Source organism: Primulina eburnea, chromosome 1 (genome assembly GCF_022965805.1).
Source record: "Primulina eburnea isolate SZY01 chromosome 1, ASM2296580v1, whole genome shotgun sequence".
NCBI lineage: Eukaryota > Viridiplantae > Streptophyta > Magnoliopsida > Lamiales > Gesneriaceae > Primulina > Primulina eburnea.
This window is the reverse complement of record NC_133101.1, coordinates 1,148,963-1,167,608: the sequence shown is the minus strand read 5'-3', so window position 1 is coordinate 1,167,608 and position 18,646 is coordinate 1,148,963. Positions and strand designations below refer to the sequence as shown.

The following is an 18,646-nucleotide window of genomic DNA, read 5'->3' as shown; positions in this document are numbered from 1 at the left end:
TTCTCTTGGGGCAAAAAGTAGTTTGATCTGTGGTTAGACATTATCTTTGAACATCATTGAAAGTCGTTGAAATGATGGGTGGTCAGATTTGCTTCAATCTAATTTAATTATATAATAAATAAAAAATAAAGACTAATTAATTAATTAATTAATTAATTATAATACGTAATTTGGTCAACAAAAGGCTGTGGAATGTGTCAGTATTAAATCTCATCCGTATGTATGTTTTTAGCATTCTCACGAATCACACAAATCCAAGAGAAAAAAACAACAAATTAATTTTGTGTGTCTGTGTGTGTGTGAAATTGCAGATTACCAAAAAGATTTCATTTTTTTAAGATTTACAAATTGATTGTTTTTGAAAATGGAATTGAAATTCCTAATCCTCTTCTACTTTATTTTTTTTATTTAATTATTAGTATATGTTGATTTACATTTTTGTATTTATATACATATATTATTTAACCTTTTGTATTCTGTCAACTAACATGGGTTAATTGACAATAAATGTTGAACAGGAGGAAGTTTTGGTAGGTTTCTGAATCAACAAATGGACCACTTACTAATTCTAGTATCCACCATATAAATTTTTAAAATTATACTCAATTTTTTTAAGTTTCCAAATAATTAATAACTATCGACCTTGACAACGCAAAATTCTTTTTTTTTTATTTTTGATAAAAATGACATCGCATTCGCTATTATTGGTACACACTAGATAACTTTGCACCGATGCAATAGCCTTTAAATCATATTAGTCAGGTAAACCTCATTAATCAAAATCTTTGTGATAATATTCGTCGAGAAAGTATTGATAGGAGAATGACATGAGCCCTTAACAACACTAGTCGACTCGGCACCTCGACTATATCGTAACCATAAACATTTATACTTGTTCCAGTCCGACATGATCCGGTTACAATTCCACTTCGTATGCATACAAAGAGATATATGTGTGAATCTTTCACTCTAAAATTAGAAGAGTGAGTATATATAAAATTTTGTTGTAAGGATGATTGATGGTCATCTATAACGGAAATTTCTAATTTGAGGAAAATAATAAAATAATGACGCTTTTTTTCCTCGTGACATTCTAACAAATTTATTTGTAAAGAATGCAATCCTAAAAATAGACATGGTGAGGGCTTTGCTCGTCTGAGGAAACGTCATTGCTGTTTAACAAAAGAAATGTATCCATCCATTCTTTTCGTACACCGACAAGGGACATACATCAACTGAATTCTTTCCCTAAAATTTTTAGCTTATTAAAAATTAATGATTTTTTTTTTTTTTTTACAGTGGGAAACCCTAATATTTTGATTTGGAGTAAATATTAGTTTGTGGGAAATTGTTACATGTGGGGTTGCATTCACTTTCAATATTTTCCAATTACATACATTATGTATTATTCTATCAACAAATTCATAAACATCATTTAAAAGAAAAAATTGTATTTTTAGTTATGTAAGTTTGTCAAATTACAATCTTAATTCATTATATTATTTTTTTAACTTTTAGTCTTTATGTTGTCAAATTACAATCTTAATTCATTAATTTTTTTTTTTTGATAATTTCAGTCTTTTTACCGAAGTAGTGCTGAGATGACACCAATGTGACGCTGACGTGTAGTGCAATGTCATATCAGCAATTTCGAAGAAAAATGACTAAAACTCGACTTATACAAAACTAAGGTCGAACTTTAATAATATCGAAAACCAAAACCATAAAACAACGAATATACATGACCACATATTGGTCATGCATTTTCCGTTTTAAAGTCCATACAATATTAACCACTTGTGGTACTATAACCAAATCAAATTTTGTATTAAATCTTCCGTTGGGTATGATCACTAAATGGATAAAATCTATACATGCATTAAGATATACTTTTTATATATACGGTGCTTGTTTCTCATATATTAAATTATTATACACTATAAAAGTCAATTCGAGAATTAATTATTTAAGTCATCGTATACCCATTAAACCAATAATCATGCAAAATTGCAAGGGTGCGACGAGATTTTATTTTAGATACACAATTTCCAAGCAAAATGGCTTTTATTGAGCTATATGATAATGATAATTATATATATCGTGACTATCGAAAACATCATAAATTAGTTATTCAACATGCTTATAAATATTTTTTTAATATTGTGAATATCGAAACATCGTAAATGAGTTATCACAGTTTCTTCATAAGTATTTATTTAATTATATATAAAGTTGAAATGGGTGTTATTATATACTATCCGATTAATATATTCAAAATATAAAAGATATATACAAAAAAAAAAGTATATTTTCCAAATTAATGTAGTAAAAGAAGTAAAAAGATTAGCGAACCTACATATTCACCATATCATAATCACATTGAATATAATTTTTTATTATATATAAATACAGTATTTGACTTATAATTAAAATTAAAATAGCTACTCTCAAAATGTATATATCAAATAAGATAATTTTTAAAAGGAAAAAAAAAATTTGAACAAGAATTGTACTGCCACCCTATTTATTTCAAACTGATCACCACTACGAAACACATACAGAGATTTAATGAAACCACATTTAATTTATTTTTTATAGTTACAACTGCTACACCTCCATCTTCTTCCTCCCCCTCATTTTAAATAATTATATTTCATGGCGAGAAAATCTGAAAGAAATTCTGGTCTACTTTCCATTCTGGCTTCAGTGTTCTTTTTTCTCGCACTACTGCGTGTAATCAGTGCTTCCGCTAGCCATGAAGAAGAAGAAGCTGACCGGATTCTAGCTCTGCCCAGCCAGCCTAAGGTCGCATTTCACCAGTTCTCCGGCTATGTTACGGTCAGTGAAGCGGCGGGCAGAGCCCTCTTTTATTGGCTTACAGAGGCTGTTCAAATACCCTCCTCAAAACCTCTTGTTATTTGGCTCAATGGAGGTAATTTTTATCATTTTTTTAATGATTATTTAATCAATTTAAAATTAATTATATATATTTAAAAAAAAATCTGCATATAGAACCTAGCTTCATGCATGATTTACCTGTCCCTTGAAGTGTGCCGGGCACATATCTCAGCTCGGTTGTGAATTTGTATGAATTTATTTAGGGTCTATATTGTTATAAGATAATATAAATTATTTGAATAATATGTACACAAAATGTTTCTAAAATATAATATTTGTGAGAGCATCCAGCACACAAACGAAGATGGCATGCGTCAAAAAATGACAACGAGCTTGCCTTCAATAATTCTCAGTCCGTCGGTGGTTTTCATGTCAAAAAGAAAAACATGTAAACCACCATATATTCAAATATAATCTTTTCGTTTTTCTTTGATTTAGTTAATAATCTTGGTATATTAATTATAAATATATTCGTTCGAGATTGGTTTATAATGTGTATAAAAGGAATATTATATTGTCTAACTAGTCAATAAGATTAGGTTTAGATAATTCTTTGGAATAAGAGTTGAAAAAACTCTATATAGTTGTAAGTATCTATACATCTTCCTTTTTCAACGCATTTCTTTAGACAATGACTCGTTTTTCCTTCTTTTCCGATAGTAAATATTTCTGAAAACATGGAATTGAATTGAGATACGTTTTTCCTTTCTGTTATATAAAAAAATAAAATGGTATGTTTTAGCACGTCATAAATTGAATGCTGGGAACTAACTTTGAACAATTCTCATTTATTGGTCTCATCATCTGCTACAGTTCTGGATTGAATTAAATTTGTCAGCATGCGTGCTGCAACAATTCAGACGCCTCCCTCATTCAATTCTTGATTTATATAAAAGCAATAGTTACCAACTTCACCAATAACTTGGTACAAGATTTTATTTTACAAATTACTTATTATAATAATTCATTGTCATGCTATACATATAATTTGTCGGATTATTTCAAAATATTGAGTCTCTATAATAAAAATTATATGCAAAAATTTAAGATTTATATAATGTTTAATATATTTGTCGAAAAAAAAAGGTCCGGGATGCTCTTCTGTGGCATATGGTGCGTCGGAAGAAATAGGGCCATTCAGGATTAACAAAACGGCCTCGGGCTTATATCTCAACAAATATTCATGGAACAAGTTTGCCAACTTATTGTTCCTCGAAACTCCGGCTGGGGTTGGCTTTTCTTACAGCAATAAGTCGTCGGACCTCTTTGACACCGGAGATCGTCGTACCGGTAAGTGGAAAAAAAGTGTTCATGCCCAAATATGAAATAAGACATTGTTTTTAAATGGAACTCAAACCTGAAATATCATAAAACTTTAGCTAAGGACTCGCTGCAATTTCTCGTCCGATGGATGGATCGTTTCCCGAGATATAAAAACAGGCCGATTTACTTGACGGGAGAGAGTTATGCGGGACATTACGTCCCCCAATTGGCCAGAGAGATCGTCCATTATAATACCAAAACCAAGCACAAGATAAATCTCAAGGGATTTATGGTAATTCACTTGTCAATTCAGTAGTAGTATTATATGCTTTTAATTAAATTTAATTTCAAGGACCAATAGTTTTATTGGCATTATAATTTATACACATGCAATGAATTTAGGTGGGGAATGCTGTGACAGACAACTACTACGACAACTTGGGGACGGTGAACTATTGGTGGAGCCACGCCATGATCTCGGACAAGACCTACCACCAACTGATGAACACTTGCGATTTCCGGCGACAGAAGGAATCGAACCAGTGTGAATCCGTATATTACTACGCCATGGATCAAGAATTTGGCAGCATTGATCAATACAACATTTACGCTCCGCCTTGCAACAAATCCGACGCCTCCACTGGACCAACTCGACACGATATGCATTTGCCCCATCGACCCCACTCGGTACGCATTCCATAAATTGATCTAATTTTTATTTTCGTTTTCTATTTAGTCAAAGTTTACTATTCTCCCTTCAATAAAATAAAATTCTTCAATTTTAGGAGTAGCGCACTATGATATGAAAATTTTAACTATTCTTGGTTTGATAAAAAAAATTAACTCGTATGGATTTTATTTATATTCATAGATATTTAGAAAGCTGAGGGGATATGATCCTTGTACGGAACAATATGCTGAGATCTACTACAACAGACCGGACGTGCAAAAAGCTCTCCATGCTAACACAACAGGCCGGATTCCATACAAATGGACCGCTTGCAGTGAGACGTTGAATCGCAACTGGAACGATACAGACAACTCAGTTCTCCCGATATACCGTGAACTAATCGCGGCCGGATTGAGAATCTGGGTATTTAGGTATTTTTTTTAGAAAAAAATTAAAGATTTATCGACGAAACATAAGTGATGAAATTTTGATTGAATTCGCTGGTGCCTTGATTTGCAGCGGGGATGTGGACTCAGTTGTGCCCGTGACAGCCACTAGATATTCTCTAGCACAACTTAAATTAGACACCACAGTTCCTTGGTACCCTTGGTATGTCGACAAACAGGTGAGCCAAGTACCAAATAACATCCAAATCTCTAGGCTACATTATTAATTCATCTAAATCCCAATATAAATATACAAAAAAAGTCAAGCAAAACTCAATTCACATTGAGTATTGTATTTGACTGCAGAAATTACGTTGTTTTAGTATTGAACTTTAACTCGACATTAAAGATTTCATAATAAGTCGATTATAAAATGACGTAGGTTGGAGGATGGAGCGAGGTGTACAAAGGGTTGACATTTGCGACAGTGAGAGGGGCGGGTCACGAAGTACCACTCTTCAAGCCGAAAGCTGCGCTTCAGCTGTTCAGATCATTTCTACGAGGGGAGCCCCTACCCAAGTCATGAATCTATCTTCTTTCTTCTTTTTTTTCTCTGGCACAAATTAAATTGCATCTGTTACTCATAATGCATGAACATGAGATAAATTAAGTTTAAGCGCGGGATAATTCTCACACATGAAACAGAAAATTATATTTCACTCGTTCGTCTTGTGTTTTTTCGATGTTATGTTTTAGTAGTTCGTGTCGTGTTTTCTCTTAACATTATTACTTGATTTCACACCTTTAAATCTCTAAAAAGGTTAATTTTTAAGGTTTTATTGCGTAATTGGCTGGTTTATTGAAACTTTCTTGATTTAGTGATATAATTTAGAATTAAAGGGCGCCCTCTTCGGGGAACTATATATGAAGTTTTTCAATAAATATATATATATATATATATATTATTAAAAGAGGTAGACAACCCATTATTTTGCTATGATAATATTACCGAACTAGATATTAACTTGGTTATGTAAGTGGATTTTGAGGTAGTTATTGATATGCAACTTAAGAACATAGGACTCTTGAAATTTCAGTGATCTAATTCCTTAACTAATATCTTTGAATTGAATTGTCAAAGAAAATGCCAAAGGAAACCGCGCCTTCGGGGTCAATGGCTGGTTAAGTTGGCAAAGTGGATTAATTAAAATTGATGAAGTAAATTTATTTGATACCCAAATTCCAGGAAACCGAAAACCATAAAACTTGTCTTTTTAAAATTTTGAGAAAATTTAGTTTTTCGGTCTTATTTACTTGATTATTTGAAATTTTCGTTATCTATTATGTTAAATTTTAGTTCTGGTCGTCTTTTTTCTTACAATTTTAATCATTTTATTGACGTGACAAACAGCGATACAACACTTAAATGTACATCATCAGTATCAACACTTCTTATTAAAAGAAATGTCAAAAGTTGTTAAAATTTAGAATATACATAGCAAAAAAAATTTGATAACATGAAATAAAAAAACAAAATAAATAAATTAATATGCAAGACCCCTAATCTGTTTATTTTTCTGGTCATGATGTTCATATTTTTATTTTCATTTACTACACCTAAAAACTAGGCTTCTTGTTCATAGAAAAAAGAAAAATCAGGCTTCATATAATGTAACGAATTTAATACGGTGGGGTACCATAAATGTTTCATTAGCCGTCGAAAAGATGTTGATGGGTCGCTGGTTAATGATATTTTAGAATCTGAATTTTTTCATGAGTGATTGTTTAATTAAATTCAGCTTTGCTTGTAAAGGTGGATTTATGGGAGGAGCCAAATCCAATGACACCTAGGCAACACTAGGATGATCAATCGGTCTGGTTTGAAAAATAATTCATATCATCCATCCTCATATTTATTTTATTATATTCAACTCATTTACATAATCATCTTTATCGATATATATAAATATATATAAATATATATTTATATATATCGATAAAGATGATTATGTAAATGAGTTGAATATAATAAAATATATATATATATATATATATATATATTTTGTATTCGTTGAAGGATTGAATATCTATATTTTTTCAAATATCGTATTATTACCTATAATTATATTTTCTTAAATTTAAATTATATTTCGAGTAAGATACGAATATTCACCAAATTGTTGAGAACAATAAAAAAACATAAATATAAAAATTAGCAAATTAAATATTACAAAAAATTAACAAATATTATAAACAATTTATCATAACTTCATTGTGCTAAAAAAATATAATCGACTATATACTAATAAATTTTTTCATTTCATCCGACTAAAATGTATATATTTTAATCAGGTATTTGGGGTCAGATATAGACATGATTCAAACTCGCAACCATCTTGATATCCAAAAATCATCTACCTAATTACTAATTTATTTAATCGGGTAAAAAAATTCAGATACTCTCCTCCATTCATATCGGGTATCGGATTCTCTATCAATTTCGAATGAAATTGTCATCCCTAGACGACACCAAGGATTTAATGAAGCGATCACGCGTTATACATAGAAAAAATAAGGGGAAAAAATTCTGTAAAAATTGAACGCCACAATTTTTTTCGAAAGGTTAATTTTAACAAGAACTCGAAAGTCAAACATAACATAACTTTTTACTTTCTTTTGCTTCAACCACCAAAGTTACGTTGCCAAATGAGACAGCATGTGTCCGTCCACGCGGTAAATTGTAGAAGGTTCCGAAGTCCATAGCAGATTTTCATCTCTCTTTAACTAAACGTAGCTCTGTAATGCATTTTAATTTTTTAATGCAGATTGGAATTGACTGTTTTCTCTGAGTATTTTCCACGAAGACCGGAGACTGGTCAAAGATCAAAAGGCCAACAGCCAGCAGCCACGAAACACTTCGAAGAAATTGCTAATTTGGGAAGCAAATTATTCAGCCTTTTTGCCTCAGAATTCAATCTACGTGATTCATTTTTAAAAATCAAAGCACCTTTTCCAATCACTGTTCCACAATGGGTCAATCGTAATTATCTCTCCCCTGTTGTTCTCCTTCCCATATCTACTCAAGGTACATACTTTTTTGTGCGTGTTCGTATCCGGGTTTGAAGATATTTCGAAAGATTCGTGAACCCGGAAAACTTTGTGTTGTTTCTGTGCTTTCACGAGTATTGCTACTTTAATAGATTGGTTCTGTAGTCAATCTTGCGCAAGCGTTCTCAGTTTTTAGTGTCAGCCCTCCACATTTTGTGTTGATCTAAAGTAGTAGATCTTCATGGTTGCCTTGTGGATGGTGGTCGCCGAATTGAGCTGGTTTCGCTATCTCTGCATTCTGTAGAAATTTACTGGAAATCATAGATTTTGGGCATTTGGAAATTCCTTATTATTTGTAAAAATCATATTACTGGTGGTATCTTTTGGGATTTGTTAAGCTTGGGGTTATGGGGGATAGTGTAGATACGACACCGGTGATGGAAACAGAAGAAGACTTTATTGCTGCAGTACAGCAAATCTTGAAAGCAGCAGAATCAAGAAAGGATTTGACGGACAAAGCTAGGAGAATCTTGGCAAATTTAGGCTTACCATTTGTGTAATATTAGTAGAATCCATGAAATCGAAAATGAAGAATTGAAAGAGGAGGAGGGTCTTGATGACTTTGAGCAGCAGCTCAATAAGATTCAAGATAAAATCATGAATTGGGAGAAGGAGCAATCTATGATATGGGATTGTGGACCTGAAGAAGCTTATGAGTATTTGAAAGCTGTTGATGAAGTTCGAAAGTTTATTGAGATGTTGGAGCATAAGAGTTTAAATAACAGCAGCGACGACTTGGCTTTTCTGCGTAGGGCTCATGATATTCTTCAGACAGCAATGGCTAGGCTAGAAGAAGAGTTCAAGATCTTACTGATTCAAAATAGGCAGCCTTTCGAGCCGGAGTATATATCTTTTCGTTCTAATGAGGAGGATATTATCGATGCAGGCTCCGTTATTTCATCTGGGGATGATTCATTTGATGATTTAGTCCAAAGAGAGAGCATGGGCCGTGCCTCGGAAGATTACATCATTGAACTGCTGCATCCGGGTGTGATTCGTGACCTAAAATGTATCGCTCATTTGATGTATGATTCGAACTATGGTAGGGAATGCTCACAAGCGTTTATTAATGTTCAAAAAGATGCTCTGGATGAATGCCTTTTAATCCTTGAAGTGGAGAAATTTAGTATTGAAGATGTGCTGAAAATGGAGTGGAATGGATTGAACTCGAAAATCAGGAGATGGATTCGAGCCATGAAGATCTTTGTGCGGGTTTATCTCGCTAGTGAAAAGTTACTGACTGATCAGATTTTTGGAGAGCTCGAATCTCTTAGTTCAGTTTGCTTTGCCGAGTCAGGAAAAACTGCCATTCTGCAGCTTCTGAATTTTGGTGAAGCCATAGCCATGGGACCCCATCAACCTGAAAAGTTGATGCGGGTTCTCGACATGTATGAGGTTCTTGCAGATCTCATTCCAGATATTGCATCTTTGTACTCTGATGAAGCTGGATCATGTGTTAGAACTGAATGTGAATATGTCCTGCAGAGATTGGGGGGTTGTGCGAAGGCAACCTTTATCGAATTTGAGAAAGCTGTTGCCTCAAATCCATCATCTAATGCCTTTTCTGGAGGTGTAGTTCACCCGCTTACCAGATATGTGTTGAATTACGTCAAGAATCTTACAGATTACAGCAAGGCACTCGATGTCATATTGCAGGACGGAGAAAAAGAAGATCCTACGTCAGTTTCACCTGACTCGAGCCCAGTTAGTGAGGAGGAGAAGAATGTCAATGGGAGGTCCTGCCCTTCTCCAATGGTCGTACGCTTCAGATCCCTCATCTCGAATCTTGAATCCAACCTCGACGAAAAATCTAAGTTATACAAAGACGAGGCATTGCGACACCTTTTCTTGACGAATAACATACATTATATCACCAAGAAGGTTAAGGAATCTGAACTCAGAACAGTCCTAGGCGACGACTGGATTCGAAGGCATAACTGGAGATTCCAACAGCACGCGATGAATTACGAGAGAGCTACTTGGAGCTCGATCCTCACCTTGTTAAGAGACGACGGGATCCGACATCCCGGTTCGCATTCTATTTCGAGGACCATTATTAAGGAGAAGCTGCAGAGCTTTTATCTCGCCTTTGAGGAGGTTTACAAGAACCAAACAGGGTGGTTCGTCCGGGATGTCCAGCTTAGAGACGACCTGCATATCTCGTCCCTCACAGTAATTCAGGCTTATCGGACCTTTGTTGGAAGACATATCAATCATATTAGCGAAAAGCACATCAAATACACAGCTGATGATTTGCAGGATTACCTCTTGGATCTTTTTGAGGGATCCCAAAAATCATTACATGGTGGCCACAAGAAGTTGTCTTAGAGAGGTGTTGGAATATAAGCTCCATTCATGGCTTTTTGAACCATTATATTAAGATTGAGGTTTTGATCTAATTCGACTACAAAAACTAGCTCAAATGAGAATACTGTAAAAGTTCATATTTGCAACTCGCGTGGATTTTATCAAATTAATGTGCGACAGCTAACACACATTCAAGTCCAAGAATGAACATCTAGAACTTGAAGTTTTACAAGACAACAAGTGATTCAACTATGAAAACTAGCTCAAGGAAGAAGATTGTCCAAGTCCATATATATGCAACTCTTATGAAGATTTATGACTACTGACATATTATGTTGTAATTGGTGTAAAAATTTCATTTCTCATCACTAGTTGTATTTTTACATGCTAGCAATATAATTTTTGCCCATTTCAGCAAAAGGAAAGAGCTTTCTTGATATTTTTTTCGGAGGCGAGACGCAAGAGTCTGAATTTTTTAATTATTAAAATGACAATAAATATATTGATTGTAAATGGAAAAAATATTTTTATACGATAAGAGAAAGATAATTTGGAGGGAAAAAAAATAAAATAATAAAAATGCTTGATATTCAAAATTAATAAGAAGAGAAAATACTTGGTTTTGTAGTGAGGAGATGAGTTTTTATAATTAGTTTTAGAATGTCTCAAATTTAATATTAATATCAAGAAACAACAAGGTGTTGTAAGGAGTGATCACATCATCATATATTGTGTATTTTTTTATATGAGATCATAAAATTTATGATCTCAATTTATTTGATAACTTTTTAAATTTGTTTGAAAGGGTATGTAAGATCATCAATTAAAGATGAATAAAATCTTCCACGACAAAGAATCCAAATTCATTGAAATGACCTATTTTTAGCTTCGCGGTAACAACAGTGGATGTTTAATTTATTGTTCCCATGAATCTTCATGGATACTTCCAAGAAGATGTTGATGAAAAATACAAGGCCGAGCAAGAAAAATACAAGGCCGAGCAAGAAAAATACAACTTTTTGCCTTCAAAATGATCCAATTAAATTTTTGCTTCGTCCTGTTTGGGAAAAGGAAATCAAAAGGGAAGTGTCGTTTCCCTGTTTTACATGGATGACTAGAAAATGATACTGCAGCCTCGTATTTTTCTTATATATATTTTATGCATTGAAATATATGAATCCACTATGAAATTTATGATGTGTGGGGCAACAGCCCCTGTCAACCCCCTTTTCTAATTTCTGCCTTTGTGAAAGTTGACTTTGAATGAATCTATCTGGTGTTCGGAATTGCCTAAGAATTGCCAGGGATATGTCACTCTTGCGGCTTGCCTCCTTGTTTTTTGTTGAACTTTCTCTTGTACTACTGCTCAGATGAAGTTCAAACATTATTATTCCTTCTCTTTTTACTCAAAACTCAACGAGCATCAATGATTTACCTCAAAACCATTGTTTTAAAACGCGTATCATTGGCCTAAAGCGTTTTTGTCCTGTCATAATCTTGGTTGCAACCTTCTTTTGTCATTATTTTCAGTTCTTAAAACATAACTACGGTAAAATTTCTTAACATTAAATCCTATATGTTATCCTAATGGTCTATAACAACGCAAAGAAAAAAGGTATTGCCTTTCATGTACTTCTGCAATCCAATGAATGCATGGGCAAGTGCTTGGTTTGATTTAAAAATAATTTTGATAGCAAACCTAAACCGCTCCCCTTAGTCTGTGTATATGCTCTTCTTCATGTGAACATAGATTTGTTAGATGCTGAATACTTTACATACAGTACATAATTTCCCTAACAATTTGATCTGATATAATTGTAGAGTTTTGAAACTTTTCAGGACCCTGACTGATAACATGGTGGTCGGTGTTTCTAAAGTATCCGAGAAAAAACTTCAATTGATAGGCACCGGATATCGAGCTATGGTTGAAGGGAAAGACAATGTTCTTGTTATAATAATTCGAACAATCACGATAATGCACCGAACACAACAAGATTTATGAGCAAGAACTCAAACACACACACCAAGGCACAATGATATACGTGGTTCGGTGACAATAAGCCACCTACGTCCACGGAAGAAGCAATCAAACTCTTTATTGATGGATATGAATAAGCAGATTACAAGTGCATACACCAGTAGCCAAGAATCGAATCACAATACGACTATACTCTCATATGCTCTCAATTCTCCTCCCTACTCCGCACTCTATTATACAATCTGTTGTATCTCTCTCTATCTCTTGATTCCTTTATCCAAGCCCTTTATATTGCTTGCCAACCAAGAGATGTATTCCTCTCAAGCCTTCCAGCTGTCCAACCGAAATTCTTCCCAAAGTCTTGCTTAACTGACTTATCGTTATGGACTTAACTACCAGATCAGTCAAACTCCTTTGATTGAAACTTGAGAGTCATCTGCTTCCCAACAATCTCCACCTTGACTTCAAGTTTGCTGCCTCCTCTCCGTTGCATACTCAATTACATGTTACTATATTAACCAAGTTCATGCAATGCATGAACTTGCTCTGTGCCAACGGCTTTGTCAACATATCTGCTGGGTTGTCTTTAGTATCAACTTTCTCCACCTGTACATCTCCTCTGCATATGACATCCTTTACAAAATGCAGCCTCACATCTATATGTTTGGACCTTTCATGGTATGCATGATGTTTTGAGAGATGTATCGCACTTTGATTGTCACAGTACACTACAACTTTGTCTTGCATTACCCCTAACTCAGACATCATTCCTCTTAGCCAAAGTGCTTCCTTAATCCCTTCAGAGAGTGCTATGTATTCTGATTCAGTGGTCGACAGAGCCACCACTGATTGCGAAGTTGCTTTCCAACTAATCGCAGTTCCATACATAGTGAAGATTAGGCCTGACAAGGATTTGCGAGTGTCTATATTACCAGCAAAATCAGAATCCACATAACCCACTATAGGATTCTTATGATCAATCTGTTTTTCGAACATTAACCCAAGATTTGCTGATCCCTTTAAGTATTTAAACACCCCCTTTAATGCATGCCAGTGTGTCTCACCTGGATTTGCCATAAATCTAGATACCACACTCATGCTATAAGCTAGATCGGGTCTAGAGCAGACCATCCCATACATTATACTTCCAACCCCACTAGCATATGGGATGGATAGCATGCTTCTCCTTTCTTCATCATTCTCGGGAGATTGGCCCTGAGACAATTTAAGTGATTGAGACAAAGGTATGCTAACTTGTTTAGACTGATGCATGTTGAATCTTTTAAGCACTTTGCAAATGTACGAGCTCTGGCATAAGAATAATTCATTTCTGCTGCGCTTTCTCACAATTTCCATGCCCAGTATTCTTTTGGCTTCTCCTAACTGTTTCATGTCAAACTCTGAACTCAGTAGTTGCTTCACAGCTTCCATGTTGTCCCTGCTTGTGCTAGCAACTATCATGTCGTCTACATACAACAAGAGATAAGTGGTAATCTCATTCCCTTGCTTGTAGATGTACACACAGTTATCATGGCTGCAACGCTTGAAGTTGTTGTTCAACATGAATTCATCAAATCTTTTATACCACTGTCTTGAGCTCTGTTTAAGTCCGTACAAAGACTTTGTGAGAAGACACACCTTGTCACTGGTTTCTTGAGATGCATAGCCTTCTGGTTGACTCATGTATATAGTTTCCTCGAGTTCTCCATGTAAGAATGCGGTCTTTACATCAAGCTGCTCCAGTTCTAGATTCAATTGTGTTGTTAATGCTAGGATCATCCGAATGGATGAATGCTTGACCACCGGGGAGAATATTTCGTTATAATCTATACCATGTTGTTGCGAGAAGCCTTTTGCTACTAACCGTGCTTTGTACCTTGTTCTATCCTCACCAGGCATTCCTTCTTTGATTTTGTATATCCATTTGCATCCAATCACCTTCTGATTCTTTGGTCTATCCACCAATCTCCATGTATTGTTTTTATTCAGGGAGGAAATTTCTTCATCCATGGCTTTTGCCCACTTTTGTTTGTTCTTTCCTGACATTGCTTCTTTGTAGGAGTTGGGCTCATCATATTCTATATGCTCGGCTACTGATAGTGCATAGTGTAGAATATCAGCTTGTCCGAACTTATCTGGTGGACGGATTTCTCTTCTCTGTCTGTCTCTGGCAAGTTTGTAGGATGCTAGATCATGATTGGTCCGGATGCTTTGTTCCTCATGATCGGAACTTGAATCATGGCTAACATCCTTATCAGATGGTGGGGCTGAGGTGTTTCCAGGCGGCTCCACCTCAACATGTGTATCATCCAGAGTTGGCTCATGATTTTCAGTGTTGATATCAGACTTCGGATATCCCATCTTAGACTCGTCAAAGGTTATATCTCTGGTATAAAAACTCTTGGGACCAGTGTTTTCTAAGTTCCAGACCTTGTAACCTTTGACCACATCAGAGTAGCCTATAAAAATGCATCTTCTAGCTCTGGCTTCCAGTTTGTCTTGTTTAACATGAGCATAAGCAAGGCAACCGAATACTCGTAGATTAGAGTAATCAGCCGGCCTTTTGTTCCACATTTCGATGGGAGTCTTGAAGTTTATTGCACTAGATGGACACCGGTTTATCAAGTAGCATGCAGTAGTAATTGTTTCTCCCCAGAAGGACTTTGGAAGGCCTGCATTCAATATCATACATCTCACTCGTTCAAGTAGTGTGCGATTCATTCTTTCAGCCAAACCATTTTGTTGGGGAGTACCTGCTACTGTGAGGTGCCTTGTAATCCCCTTTGAGGCGCATAAATCTTTAAATTGTTGTGACAAGAATTCCAGACCATTATCCGTTCTCAAGTATTTTAGTTTTGCATCCTGTCTATTTTCTGTGACCGTGAGCCATTCCTTGAACTTTGTAAATGCCTCATCTTTGGTTTTCAGCACAAACACCCATACTCTTCGTGAAAAATCATCTATTATGGACATGAAATACCTACCACCTGCATGTGTTGGATTCTTCGAGGGACCCCATAGATCAGAGTGTACATACTCAAAAGGTCTAGATGTATTGTGAGTTCCCTTTGTGAATTTCACCCTTTTGGCTTTACCAAGAATGCAATATTCACAAAGGTCCAGTCCCTGAACTTGGTCCCCACATAACAGCCCTTGGTTGCATAAATGCATTAATCCCTGCTGGCTGACATGTCCCAGCCTTAAATGCCAGAGCTTGGTTGTATCAGTGGTTGCATGTGCAATGGCAGACGCGCCAATTATAGTGGTACCTTGTAGAATGTATAAGGTATTTCTTCTGTGACCTTTCATAACAACCATTGAGCCCTTTTGTATTGTGAGGGTGCCATGTTCAGACTTGAATTTATAACCCTTCGAGTCAAGGGTTCCCAATGAGATTAAGTTCCTTTTTAGATCAGGAACAAATCTCACATCTGTTAAGAGTCTCTCCATACCATCATGCATTTTGACTCGAATTGTCCCTATACCTTTCACTTTGCAAGGTAAGTCATTTCCCAATAATACTAGTCCTTCATGTACATCTATGAAATCCTCAAACCAAGTTCTGATAGGACACATATGGAAAGAACACCCGGAATCAAGGATCCAATCGGTGGAATTGCTGTGGTCAGAAATTGCTAGCACCTCCGCGGAATCATAGCCATCAGATGCCACGTCTGCCTCGGGGGTTACCTTTGGCTTTGCATGCCAATGTTTCCTCCTTTCAGGGCAATTTCTTTTATAATGGCCTTCCTTATGGCATAAGAAACACCTGAATTTGGTTGTACTGTTGGATCTTGAGTGATTCCTGTCCTTTCTTGGAGTTCTTTTCTCATTTCTCCCACGTATGGAAAGGCTTTCACCTTGATCGTGCCCTGTTGACTGGATTTTTCTTTGTAGTTCCTTGGCTTGAACTGCTGATTGAACTTCTTCAAGGGAAATGGTCTGTTCCCGCCCATACAACATTGCATCTCGTAGGTTTTCATATGAGCTTGGGAGAGAGTTTAACAATATGAGGGCTTTATCTTCATCTTCAAGTTTGACGTCTATATTCTCAAGGTCATCTAGAATTTTGATGAATTCATCTATTTGTGTGATGATCTTCTTTTCACCCGTGATCTTGAAGGAGTATAATCTTTGTTTCATATATAGTCTGTTAGCAAGGGACTTGGTCATGTACAGATTTTCGAGCTTGTTCCACATAGCGGCTGCAGACTTTTCTCTTGAAACTTCTCTGAGGGGTTTGTCACCAAGGCATAGAATAATGGCACTTTGTGCCTTGGCAAGAATTTGCATCCTTTCTTTTGAATCATCACGAGAAGCATCTTCTCCCATGAGTGCGTCTGCCAGCCCTTGTTGAATCAGTATAGCCTTCATTTTAATTCTCCAAAGCCCGAAATCATTATTGCCGGAGAACTTCTCGATGTCATATTTCATCGAACCCATCTTTGAGATTATCGTGATCTTGGCTTTCCTTCGCTTCCCACAGACGGCGCCAATTGTTATAATAATTCGAACAATCACGATAATGCACCGAACACAACAAGATTTATGAGCAAGAACTCAAACACACACACCAAGGCACAATGATATACGTGGTTCGGTGACAATAAGCCACCTACGTCCACGGAAGAAGCAATCAAACTCTTTATTGATGGATATGAATAAGCAGATTACAAGTGCATACACCAGTAGCCAAGAATCGAATCACAATACGACTATACTCTCATATGCTCTCAATTCTCCTCCCTACTCCGCACTCTATTATACAATCTGTTGTATCTCTCTATCTCTTGATTCCTTTATCCAAGCCCTTTATATTGCTTGCCAACCAAGAGATGTATTCCTCTCAAGCCTTCCAGCTGTCCAACCGAAATTCTTCCCAAAGTCTTGCTTAACTGACTTATCGTTATGGACTTAACTACCAGATCAGTCAAACTCCTTTGATTGAAACTTGAGAGTCATCTGCTTCCCAACAGTTCTCAATCTTGGTTTTTTCTCATCCGGTAAGAATGGAAATCCCTGACGGCATCCAGGTGAAGGTGGAAGACAACACTAGCATAGCCGTTAGCGGATATAACAAGTCGGCCTTTGGCCAATTCTCAGCTTCAATTAGGAAATGGAGACCTCCAGAGCCATACAAAGGTAAAGGTGAGAAATATGCTGACGAAATATTAAGAGGGTAAAGCAGGCAAAAAGAAGTAGACCAGATACACTTTGAATCTCCTTATTTCAGCATTCATTTCTTGCATGTCTCCGTAATTTTGAAGATACTTCTGAGGAGGAAAAAAAACAGTGATGGTTTGTTTCACTGGCAGGACCGATAGAAACTTGATGTTGTGTGAAATAGTTCAATATCACTTGATGACACTGAGTTTTCAGTTGTTCTTGACAATCATACATGTTTCAAAATATTTTGCAATTTTAAACAAATTTCCGAAATACTGCTGTTGTTGGTACAATGAGATTATAGTCATTATTTATAGAAAGAATGATAAATAATATGATTTTGTTTGCTAGAAAAATGTAATTTGATAACACTGAGGTGTTGGTCGAATCCAAATCTAATATAGTAAAGATCGACTATAAAGATGCCACATGCTCCATTATTGCTATTGTTGCAAGTGAGCTCCATTATTGTTTGTATTGGCCAAACAAAGGACGCTACATGAGATGCCACACTGCTCTGGTGAAATTAAGGATAAATTTGTTTCTGTACTTAATTCAATTAGTTGATTTGATAATATAAGTTAATATGTATTCAAAATATTAATGGATTTTAATGGCTTCATTAAATTCTATTAAGCACAAGAATTAAAGTTACATATAACTATAAAATGTCAAAAATTATATTTCCATCAGCCTAAAAATTTAGATAAAATTTAAATGAAAAATGTCTCAAACTCACGTAGTACTTGCATTCATTTCTATTAAAAATAATCTATATAAAAACAGCGGTTAATTTATTTTTATATTTCTCCGTATTTTTTTCCTATTTTTATAGAAACGTATATTTTTTTTTTTTGCTAATTTTTATTT

At 35.4% G+C, this 18,646-nt stretch overlaps 2 protein-coding genes across 2 annotated transcripts; both read left to right on the top strand.

Moving 5' to 3' along the window:
- The first annotated feature begins 2,559 nt into the window (after positions 1-2,559).
- On the top strand, positions 2,560-5,936 carry LOC140836554 (serine carboxypeptidase-like 25). Its single transcript, XM_073202194.1, has 7 exons — positions 2,560-2,932; positions 3,985-4,188; positions 4,278-4,453; positions 4,564-4,848; positions 5,033-5,262; positions 5,351-5,456; positions 5,660-5,936. Exons 1-7 carry the CDS (start codon positions 2,656-2,658, stop codon positions 5,801-5,803), a joined length of 1,422 nt encoding a protein of 473 aa, XP_073058295.1. The 5' UTR covers positions 2,560-2,655; the 3' UTR covers positions 5,804-5,936.
- A 2,018-nt stretch (positions 5,937-7,954) lies between these two features.
- Positions 7,955-10,989, top strand: LOC140836485 (exocyst complex component EXO70E2-like). Its single transcript, XM_073202072.1, is given in 2 exon segments — positions 7,955-8,809; positions 8,811-10,989. Coding segments are annotated over 2 exon segments (1,980 nt in total). The 5' UTR covers positions 7,955-8,672; the 3' UTR covers positions 10,654-10,989.
- Positions 10,990-18,646: the final 7,657 nt, after the last annotated feature.